Source organism: Pan paniscus, chromosome 13 (assembly GCF_029289425.2).
Source record: "Pan paniscus chromosome 13, NHGRI_mPanPan1-v2.0_pri, whole genome shotgun sequence".
Lineage (NCBI taxonomy): Eukaryota > Metazoa > Chordata > Mammalia > Primates > Hominidae > Pan > Pan paniscus.
Window position 1 is genome coordinate 71,863,401 of NC_073262.2, and position 11,959 is coordinate 71,875,359.

At 38.1% G+C, this 11,959-nt stretch overlaps 1 protein-coding gene across 1 annotated transcript in view; it reads right to left on the reverse strand.

Annotated features, from left to right (window-relative positions):
• LRP2 (LDL receptor related protein 2) overlaps positions 1-11,959 on the reverse strand; it is a 237,804-nt gene that overhangs the window by 72,208 nt on the left and 153,637 nt on the right. The window contains exons 38-44 of the mRNA XM_003824300.6: positions 10,042-10,230; positions 6,914-7,834; positions 6,607-6,772; positions 6,061-6,219; positions 4,566-4,855; positions 3,340-3,543; positions 2,211-2,453 (exon numbers count right to left, since the gene is read on the reverse strand). Coding sequence (XP_003824348.3) covers positions 2,211-2,453; positions 3,340-3,543; positions 4,566-4,855; positions 6,061-6,219; positions 6,607-6,772; positions 6,914-7,834; positions 10,042-10,230 — 2,172 coding nt within the window. The remainder of the gene's footprint in view (positions 1-2,210; positions 2,454-3,339; positions 3,544-4,565; positions 4,856-6,060; positions 6,220-6,606; positions 6,773-6,913; positions 7,835-10,041; positions 10,231-11,959) is intronic.

Genomic DNA, 11,959 nt, shown 5'->3' on the forward strand with positions numbered 1-11,959 from the left:
GCTTATATTGAAAACAATAACAACAAAGAAAAGATAAACTAACAAAAATTGCCATCTCTCTGGATAGATTGACAAGACCACAGAGGAAGCAGAAAGGAGAGGAAGAAATGAAGGACTTCTATAAATGCACCTCATCATGTAGTTTTAACTTTGGAACTATGTATGTTATTTTGTACAAATAAAATCAATAAAATAAAATAAAATTTGGAAACAGCAATAGATAAAGATAACTATATATCAGGTTGATAGCATAACCCTGCAGAAAAAAAAATTCCAAATATCTTTAAAATCAGTATTTTGACTGCATCTCAAGTGGGACATAATCTAAAAAGCAAGAAGAACCTCGCACTTAGTAGATTTATTGTTAATAGTATTATTTGAGTGGTTATAATAATGTTGAAATTATTATAGGCATTTTGAAATTACTATATAATAAAACAAATAACTAAATGTCAAGAGAAACTATGATTTTAAGCATAAGAAGAGATGTAATTATAAAATCTAAAATGTAAACAACCTGTAATCTTAAATTTAAATGGGAAATATCAATAAAAATTTTTTCTGGCCGGGCGCAGTGGCTCACACCTGTAATCCCAGCACTTTGGGAGACCAAGGTGGGCGGATCATGAGGTCAGGAGATCGAGACCATCCTGGCTAACATGGTGAAACCTCATCTCTACTAAAAAATACAAAAAATTAGCCAGGCATGGTGGCAGGTGCCTGTAGTCCCAGCTACTCAGGAGGCTGAGGCAGGAGAATGGCATGAACCCGGGAGGCAGAGCTTGCAGTGAGCTGAGATCGCGTCACTGCACTCCAGCCTGGGTGATACAGCAAGACTCCATCTCAAAAAACAAAAAAAATTTTTTTTCCTTAAAAACTGTATTTCCTAGCTCTGACCATTGAAAAGGACTAGAAGCAATGAAAGCTAAGTAGGAATGAGCACCTCAACCCTGTGATAATTTCTAAGTACCACAAAGGGAATGAGGTCTCCTTGGATAAGTGGCTAATTCCAGGACTGGGACAGGAAATATAAGACAAGCTTGAGCTATAAGAAGATGGATTGGGGTCATGTCAAAGAACGGAAAATCCAAGTTAAGGACTCCCATTGGCCTAAGTTTGGACAACTGGGCACCAAAAAAAACAGTTGACAGCACTGTATTAAAACTCATCAAATACATGAAGATCAAAGAGTTCAATATAATACTAAACTAAACTAAAAGTTAATTCTCCTTTGTCGCCAACTCATTACTCTGAAAATTGACAAGCAAAAGATATTTATCCTGTAGATTCTAATTACCAACAAAAGCTGGTAAGGGAAATGTCTTCTTTATCAAACTTCAGCTAATAAATGCGGCAGGAACACTAGAATTCTAAAGAGCCCATTCATAGCTCTTAAAGAAATAATGGGTTTACGGAACAACCACCGATGGATGCTAAAACCATTGGGTGAAAGGATGATGGGAGCTTCATAAGAGATGATTCAGGCTGACACCAGAATCCACTTAAAGTGGGGCAACAAAACATCATGTGCCTCATGAGGTGATGCAACAGGAAACGCACAGCTCCACCTCTGAAATACTCTTACCCAAAGAATTGCACCTGTTATGATCAAAACTCTAGGTCTAAATACCAGTTCATAGGAAATAAGAGGGATAAGATAAATTAAATGGATCAATTATGCAATTAGTCAAGTCCAGAATGTGAGATATTCTACAGGACAAATCACCTAATCTTTCTAATGAATCAATGACATTAAAAAGTGGGAAGTGTTGTGGCATAAAAGAGATTGAAGAATTATAACAATCAAAATCAGTTGCAGATCTCATCTGAACCCTAACTTGAACAGAGAACAGTAAGAATACATTTTGGGGATAAGTGACAAAATTTGAACATGGACTAGGTACTCAGGGATATTTAGTAAGCACTTTTGATTTTGCCAGGCATTATAATGGCATGGTAGTTATTTTCCAAAATGTTATCAGTGAAGTGCATGTCTAGGAGTCACTTTAAAATACTAGAAAAAAGGAGAGAAAAATGAAACAAGATTGGTATTTGTTGATACTTGCTACCGCGCCTAGCCAAAAATTTACGTTTTAGATAAATACTTAGGGTTTTTTTTTGGAAATCCTTTGTTTTTACATAATAATTTCATCTCCTGTGATCCAAGACTTCAGACCCAAAATCACAATAAGCACTTAAGATAAACTTACGGCAATTTTTCTCATCTGAAGTGTTATTATCATGGCAGTTGTCTACACCATTGCAGATAAACTCACGAGGTATGCACCTTCTGTTATTGCACATAAACTCCGTGGTGGCATTGCAGTCCCTGAACAGGCACCCTGCCTCATCACTGCCATCACCACAGTCATTGTAGTAATCACAGCGGTAAGAGTATTGGACACATCGCCCATTGGCACAGGTGAAGGCTGTCGGTGAGCAGGTGTGAAGTGCTAAGAACAGGAAAAACATGAGAACAAACCCTCTTGATTAAAACATTATCCTGATTTTTAAAAAGATACAATTAAATAAAAGAGACACTTTGAATTTACCTTCCAAGGCAAAAAATGCTGCAAAATGGACTGCATGCAAAGTGAGATAACACTTTTAATTAGTTAGATTAAGCAAAATATGTTGTATACATTTTTTAAATTGTTTTAGGCGCAAATCAAGTAATTTAAGCACAAATCAAAGTCATTCTGTTTCTCTATAATCTCAATTTATCTCAGTCACTAAAAAGCATGCAATTATAGTTTATTTCAGGAAAATAAAAACTCCTAGCTCCTATCACAGTCTGCTAGGAAAAGGTAACCAACCTCAGAACTCCCTGAGAAAGTCCCCTGTGTTTTATTCACTCTATTCAGATGGAAGCTGAGGATTGGAAGTTATTTTCATAAAATTTTTGAAATAATGACCTTTGTGCTATGAAAATTGGTAAAATGATACGTTTCCTTAGTCCCAAGCTAAGCTAGACTTAGCATGCACCATGCCTCATGCTAAGGGATTTTTACACATTGTTTCTCTTACTCCTCGCAAGAACCCTAGTAGTAGCTCCATTTTACAGATGAGATGTCTGAGGCTTGAGATATTAAGTAACTTTCCCAGGTCTATACAGATTACAAATGCGATCACCAGGATGATGATTGTGCCTGTGCTCTTAACCACTACAGACGTGATTTAACAGAAACAGTCTGGATTATCAGAGGAAACATTTTTCAGCTCTACCAGGATGCCTAGGCACACATTTCAAACACATTCACACACAGCAGGATTCCATACCAAACACTTGACATCAAGATGCCATTAGCTCCTACCAAAAGCGCCAAGAGTCCAACTCACCACAGACACTTTCCATCTCATCACTGCCATCCCCACAGTCGTTGTCATTATCACACTTCCACTCTTCCGAGATGCAGCGCCCATTGGAGCAGGTGAAGGAAGATGCACCACATCGTTCACCATTGTCCACAATGCAGTGCTTCCTGTTGTTGGCCAAATACCAGTTGCCCTCATGTGGACACTGGCACTCGGCACCATTTGGACCTGAAGAAAGATAATCCCAGAAGAAGCAAAAGATGGATGCAGCCACCATTCACATTGACCCCTCCACAATAGCACTTGCAACAGCTTCTACATTAAATGCTCCCTAAGACAAGCCATGGAAATTCTGCCCATTAACCTTTTAACTATATTCTGAGTCACTTTTCCATCAAGAAGAGCAATCACCAATTTCTAATAAATGTGCCGATTCCTTCTAAACAACAGGAAATATCAACGACTCTTCTTAGCAAAATTTGCAAAGCAACAACATCAAAAGGCACACCTTCCCGTGAATTTGTTGTTCTTTATAAAATGCACAATGAAGCACATATGATCCCACCCGCAAATATCACCAGAAATATTTCAAACTATAAATAATACCTCTTAAGCAGAAAATGTAAATCCTTTTATAAGGAAGGCCAGCTCATTGACAGAATTCCTAGTCAAGACATGAAGTAGGGCAGCCAAGGCCTTCATCTGTCTTTCTAACTCCATCAAGCTTGTATTTAAAATGCCTTCATAGGCTGAGTGCTGTGGCTCACACCTGTAATCCCAGCACTTTGGGAGGCCGAGGTGGGCAATCTCTTGAGGCCAAGAGTTTGAAACTAGCCTGGCCAACATGGTGAAGCCCCGTCTCTACTAAAAATACAAAAATTAGCTGGACATGGCGTGTGCCTGTAGTCCCAGCTACTAGGGAGGCTGAAGCAGGAGAATGGCATGAACCCAGGAGGTGGAGGTTGCAGTGAGCTGAGATCCCGCCACTGCACTCCAGCCTGGGCGACAGAGTGAGACTCCGTCTCAAAAATAAAATAAAAGAAAATGCTTTCATAAAAGGGCTCCATATAGATTAGAAAAGAAGCCTGCCAAGTCTTCCTCTCAAAATATAGCCCCAGGTCTGTTTTATAAATTACCCTGACATCAAGGAGAATTTGAATTTTTTCTCCTGTGAGAACTTCAGCTTTCCTTACCAATTGGTATTGTGATCATTATTCTCCATGTTCTAATTTTCATGGTCAGTGCCTTACCTGGTGCACAGATATGGCTGCAGCCCCCATTAAACTGTTCACAAGGATTGTTACACTGTTGCTTCTGGTTCTTCACAACAGTGTTGATTCCCCTGGGCTGGGAGAGCAAATTTGTGGTCATTGCAATCTGACCTGACCCGTCATATTTGTTAGCTCGGTAAATTCTTTGTGTGTACAAGTCAGTCCAGTAAATATACTGGCCATAGAGAGCCAAGCCAAAAGCATGAACGGCTGCATTGACAATGACTTCACGATCCATGCCTGTCAGAGTGCTGCGTTCAATCCTCTGCCTAAAATGAAGCAAAAAAAAATTTAGAAGTTGAAATCTCAAGTGAGTTAAGTTTTCAACTGGCAACCCAATGCATGCGCCTCATCATTGTTTACACAAGCTGCAAACTTTCTTTTCAAATGGGGCATATGGCAGCTGGAAATGTTTCTTCTGGTGATGGGAGGTCTTGTTTGCTTATCAAACAATAGCCTATATAAAATCATTGACTTCCAAATACGAATAGTAATCCTACAGAAGGAACCAGGTTGATATTAGAAACAGGAAAACGTGAAATAATCCATGTAATGCATGGAACTCAGTGTTGAGCACATAGCAGACTCTCAATAAAACAATAACTTTTCCATCCCACTTCCTTAGTGACTTTTTCAATTTGATGTTTATTGAGTACCTTGAGGTGTTTACCTAGAATAATCCAAGCTTAGACTCAAAGCATCACTGCTTTGTTTCAAATAGGAGAATAAAGAAAAGATCAGGAGGTTAGGTCTTGGCATCACAAGACTAAAATTCCAAAGAAATATGCAAGAAAAATTAAGATTCCCGATATGTAGACACCAGCCATAATAAACAAAATCATTTCATGCCTTCAACTATTCCATTAGGATGACTGGAATGTGAGACATATGGGGGGTACTTGGAGAAGTTACATACAAAATTAGAGTTGACAAAAGGAAAATATTAAGAAATGTGCTGAGGAGAAGCTTGCCAGAGAAGAAAGGGTCTATTTGAAAAGATGACAAAAAGTCAAAGACTGAAGAAAAGAATTTTCTTTTTTTTTTTAAGAAAAGAATTTTCTAAAAGACATTGAATGCTAAAGCCCAGAAAAAAACATAATATCAATTGGCATTTAAAAGTCATTCAGATTTTATAGCAGTTACCTAGGGCCTGCAGAATGTAAGTTGAGTAATTTCATTTGTAATTCTAAATTGAGAAAATACATTTATAATTATAGCTGAAATTATAGATATATTTAGCAATGCATCTTTAGATGTCTTTTAGTTCATAATTATTCAATGCATGATATAGATAAATTTTCACAGTATGTTCACCAAGTTCCAATATAAACATAGTTCCTAAAACTGTGATTCTATATTCTGGCAATGTCTATCTGGCATGCTGTATTTTCATCACATGATGCAAATCCCTCTTCTTTGGAAATGGAAGGAAAACCTCTTCTTAACACCCACGTGAGTAACCAGAGACACCTACAGACTAGCATCCACCCAGTAGAGAAGGTCCTCCTCATAGTCCAGAGTCAGCCCACTGGGCATGACCAGACTGCTGTTCACAATGGATACCCGGAAGTTTCCTCCCAATGTGGCTCTCTCGATTTTGGCATGTGTATCCCAGTCAGCCCAGTACAGGTACCTGGTCATACAAAAGGAGTCAATAATTAATTCACAGGGAACCTCATAGTCCTTAAAAAAAAAAAAAAAAAGGACAATATTCTTTAATTGCAAATTGCCAGTAACATGGCAAAAGAAACTCCATTTCTACTTACACAGCTTGTCCAAAAGGGATCTAGTAAGTCAGGGTGTTGACTTCCTAGTATGTTGCCAACCTTTCTGCCATCAAAGGGAGCTATGCGCTGCACCCTCCTTCCCAGGTAAAATCACTCAATATGCTTTCACTTTTGAATCTGTAGCCATAGTGTTATAAGCCCATAACACATTGGCTATCTATGAACATAATTTCAGGCCCCATTTTTTCCAGAAATAAGCAGACAGAAATATAACAAGGAAGATGATGGCATACCCTTGGCAGGGATCTAACACAATTGCTCTTGGTTTTGGAACGCGGGCTATCACAGTGCGGTTAGACCCATCTTCAGCCATGGAATTAATCGTCTGGTTGAGGTAGTCACTGTAATAAATTCTTCTAGTAATCCAGTCAAAGGCAATGCCATCAGCAGTCCCTATACCTGGACACATACAGGCAGACACACACACAAGCACACACAAAGACATTAGAGTCTCATATGCATTAGAAACACTCAGTCATCCATGTGTGTTGACCCCATTGTGTCTACTTGCAGGACAAGCAGCACCTGGAGTGCACTTACCTGAAGCAATGACAGTTGGAGTATGGATCCCTGAAGACAGGGTGGCATAGGAAATCTGTCCAACTCCAGAGGCTAAATTTTGTGTGAAGTAGATTCTATCACTTATACTGTCATAGTCTAGAGACATGACAGTTCTTTCCACATTTATTGTTTGGAAAGGTGGGCTATGGTTTTCAGGGTCCAAGTGTAAGCTTCTCAAGGAATTAGACAAGGCAAAGATGAGGAAATTTTCTGTTGAAATGGCACAATTCTTGCCATCACTTTGCAGGGTCCCAAAGGCACAGTCACATTTTGGGGTGTGCAATCCAGGCAGAGCAAAGCAGAGATGAGAGCACCCACCATTGTTTTCCAAGCAAGGGTTGTTGTTGACCTCTGCTGGTGACCGGGGCTGGACTTGCTTGTCAAAGATGGTCACATCTCTTAGCCAGTTGATATTGTCTCTTATCACTGTGGGTGGCTCTGTGTTCTCTGGTTCCTTGCTGGCTTGGAAGATCTTTTTCAAATTCCTATCTACCCATATGATAGAATTTTCAAAAACAGTGATGCCATAAGGAGTTGGGTAACGGCTGCCATAACGAATCACTTCAGAGTTCTCTCCATTGATACGAATCCTTGCAATTATATCTAAAGAATCATCAACCCAATAAACGTAGCCATCACTTCGGTCCACTGCCAAGCCCCGTGGTGTGACAATGCCCTCTGACACAAGCACCGTTCGATTGGTACAGTCAAGGAAAGAACGCTCAATCTTTGGTCTCTGCCCATAGTCAGCCCAGAAGAGGTATCTGTTCTTGGGATCTACAACAATATGCCTAGGCATGTCCACTGTGACTTTAAGAAGAACACGGCGGTAAGTAGTATTGATCCGCAGAACTTCTATCAGTGTTTCAGAAACAAAGGCATTGGTTAAATAAAGATTTCCTATGGGAAAAATGAAAGTGCATGCTGATCAATGGAGAACCAAGAAGAAAAAAAGGGAGAACTTTACAAATTCAGAACAAAATATATAAGGTTGAAGTCTGGGTCACTATATGTTGTCTTTTCCAAGATGATAATGTCCCAGTCTAGGCTTAGAAAAATAAGTTCTTACTCCTAGGAATTATAGAGATTGTGTCTTCAAATTTAGAGAGAAAGTGCCTATCTTCAGCTTCTAAAGTAGATTAGAATTCATAGCAACATCATAACCCACTTTCCACTGAAAGGTATATTTTCCAGAATGTCCCTCCTTTTCTATCTGAAGCTCTAAATGCTTAATACCTACTTGAAACACTCTAAATATACATTTTCATAGCACAACTTCCATCCCAATGTGATAAAAGTAGCAAAGAGGGAGCACCAGCAGCATCTCAGGTTGTTATTGATGTTATCAAATGGTCTTTGTGCTTAAGGTTAACATGAAGTTTTTCCTTAGTCTTTCTAACTAATGTAGGTGTTTTCATCCCATGGACCTTCTAAAAGTGACCAAAACAAAAGTCCATTTCCCTTTGGGCCTTATGTACATGCTAGAATAAAAAGATAACTTTATGAAGATAGTATAATAAGTAGAGAATGACCACAAATTATTGATTTCATGTAGTTGAAAGTCTGTTGTTGAACTATCAATGCTACTACCAAGACACACATATTTTGTTCCTATATCTGATTCAAATCACCTCTAGAGAAATCAGGCCAATGTGAAATATGTTACTGATACATTTTTTCATTACCTAACTCTACTTGCTATGTATGCATTTGCTCATTTCCAATCCTTTAATCCAGGGTTGGCAAACTTTTTCTGTAAAGGGCCACATAATAAATATTTTAGGCTTTGCAGAGCACATGGTTTCACAAGTACTCAACACTGCCACTGCAACATGAAAGCAGTCATAGACAATACACAAATAAATGGGCATAGCTGTGTTACAATAAAACTTTATTTACAAAAACAGGCAACAGGCTGCATTTGACGCATGGGCCATAGTTTGCTGACTACTGCTTTATCTATACCCTCAGAAATAGTAATTTCTATTCAGGAACGGGAGTTAGGAACCCAATTAAAGCTTTATTTAACCATACTTCCATATTTACTTTTTGCAATAAACTCTTATTATAGTACTTAGATTTTCATAATACATGCTAATATTTCCTTTTTTTAAATTTTTTTTTAATTTGAGACAGAGTCTCAGTCTGTCACCCAGGCTTGATGGCAGTGGCTTAATCTCGGCCCACTGCAACCTCCACCTCCTGGCTTCAAGCGATTCTCCTGCCTCAGGCTCCTGAGTAGCTGGGATTACAGGCGTACGCCACCATGCCTGGTTAATTTTTGTGTTTTTAGTAGAGATGGGGTTTCACCATGTTGGTCAGGCTGGTCTCGAACTCTTGACCTCAGGTGATCCGCCTGCCTCAGCCTCCTAAAGTGCTGGGATTACAGGCATGAGCCACCGCACCCTGCCTACATGCTAATATTTCTAAGTGATGCCTACTCACCAAGCTTGATTCAATGATACTGATTTTATGTAGAATTGGATTATATTCCAAAACATATAATACCACTAATTATGAGTGGTATTTTTACTCAGATGAGTGATAAAAATGAGGGGTTATTCAAGCTTATGTGCATGAATAAATACAACTAAGTTAATATAATACTAGACCAGGCATTTAAAAAAATTACTAATAAAATATCTCACGATCTAAGGGATTTTTATATATGAATAAAAGGAAGCAATTAAGAATTTGGCAACTAAAATTGCTCAGCTTCAAAGCAAATGAATGCTGTTCCATAGTTTATATTTTTATATCTCTTTCTCTTGAAAATTTAGAAAATTTCTAATGCAGAAATCAGGTGCAAATCTAAGTGTAAAAAAAACAAATCCACATAATTTAATATTTTAGCCACTTTTGTCTCCAGATTATGTTAATAACAGAAGAAAATGATAAGGATTAATTTGTTATAAATCTGTAAACTGAAACACCATATCATTTGTCAAATAGACACGTAGCTTAATCTAGATTCAATGTATCTTAAATGGTCTTAATAATTGTCTAGAAAAACAAACCTGTAGCACATGGAGTTAGGCTAAACTTTCTAGCATAAAATAAGATGACAGAGATGCAAACATATTAAAATCACCATATAGCTTACATACCTGCTACCCAATCCACTGCAATACCCCGGACTCCATTTTCTCCTATTCCCTGTGTCACAATGTTCATCAAAGAAGATCCATCTGGTTTAATTCTACGGATCGCATTATCAGATGCCACTGAGCTGCTAAAATCACACCAATAAATAAAGCCAGAGGACACATCCACATCCACATGCAGTGCATTTCGTCCTGGAAGTTAAGAAAAGATCATTAAACAATGCTGTCACTGAAATTAGAACTTTTAAATGTCTGCCCTTCCTCTCAAACCCTCATTCCCAACCCCCTGCTCTGAGCATCTCCCCATTACAAAATGAAACCCTTTTTTCCCAGTTGCACTGAGCAGACCCACATCTTGGTTTCTACTCTTTCCCACAATAAGGAGCTCTGGCTCCCGGGAGAAATGTTGATTATAGGTTTAGGCAGGGAAGGTACGAAGTGGGTGTGAAACATCTTATTGTACCAAGAAACAAGGCATACACAGAAATATACAGGTCGCCACTTGAAGAGGTTCTCCCTGGCCAAAATGGATCCACTAAAACATCAAAAGAAGGATTACAGTAATTGACTGTAACACACTGAATTTAAAAAATAAAAATTTGACCCCATAATAATAATAAATTATTTAAAAAGTAAACCGGGGAGACACGAAGAGCTTTCCTTTATAGAAGAATATTATCTAACAAATGTAAAGGGAATGCTAAAATAAGAAAATCACCATTTTGCAATCCTCGATTAAAAATCATTTCAAACAAGGATCATCAATGGCTGCCAAAACCAATGGGTAAAAGGTGCCTGGGAGCCAAGACGTTCACAGGGCCTAAGTGTGACTGCATAGATTCCACCAAAATTAAGAAGGAAAAAAATACAGCTTTAAAAAGCAGCAGTGTAGCAGTGACCACCTTAACCAAGTGATCAAACTCAAATGCCACTAAGAGCAGGACAAGCTGACATTATGTTCTTCCTAATAAGATTCTGTATCAACTAACACAGCATAACCTATAAAGTATTATTGCTAAGTGTATTTAACCTTGATCTAATCAAGCAATTAGACCTAACTTCCATTTCATGAGAACTGCAGGGTAAAAAATGAAAGACAGACTAAATATTCAGACAAATCCTCAGTGTGGGATTCTCAAAGACAACAGGTCTGCCTCTTTAAAACATCAATGTCATAGCAAAAAGCTAGAGGCAACTACTCCAAATCAGAAGAAACTAATGAGATATTCCCAGTGCAATGCATGAATCTTGATTAGATCTTGGATGGAACAAAACAGCTATATATAAAATATTGTGAGGCCAACTGGAGAAATATGATTATGAATATTTAATAATGCCCTTTGAAACTGTATGCTAACATATGTAGGGGTAAAGTGGCATGGTATTAAAATTTATTTTTTAAAGGTTCATAAAAAATGAATGTGAATGCATATGCATGTACACACACACACACACATACAAATTGAGAGCTCAAATGTGATGAAATGTTAACAACTGTTAAATCTTGGTAATGGGTATAAGGATATTTCCTAAATCTTTCAACGTTTCTGTGTTTGAACATTTTTTTAATGAAAAGCTGGGAGAAAAAAACTATTGAATTTGTCATATCTGTACAAGATGATAACTTAGATCCATAACTTTTTAGATATGGAAAAACAAAGATGAGTCATGAGTCCACGTGAACATGACCATCAGGCAGGAGGACGTGTGGGACTGGAAGCTCTCTGATTCCCTTCTCCAGGTGCATTTCTGTATTTTCTGACCATCTCTACAACCCCTTCATTCACTTCATCCTTTTTTCCTTCCTTTCTACCCTCTATTTCTCTCTTTAGCCTGTGACATTCTCCTAGCGATGTTAGAAAACTCTTAGTTACTCTTGTGCTAAGGTATACCTAAAAACCTTGGCTCATCTAGGAAGCAA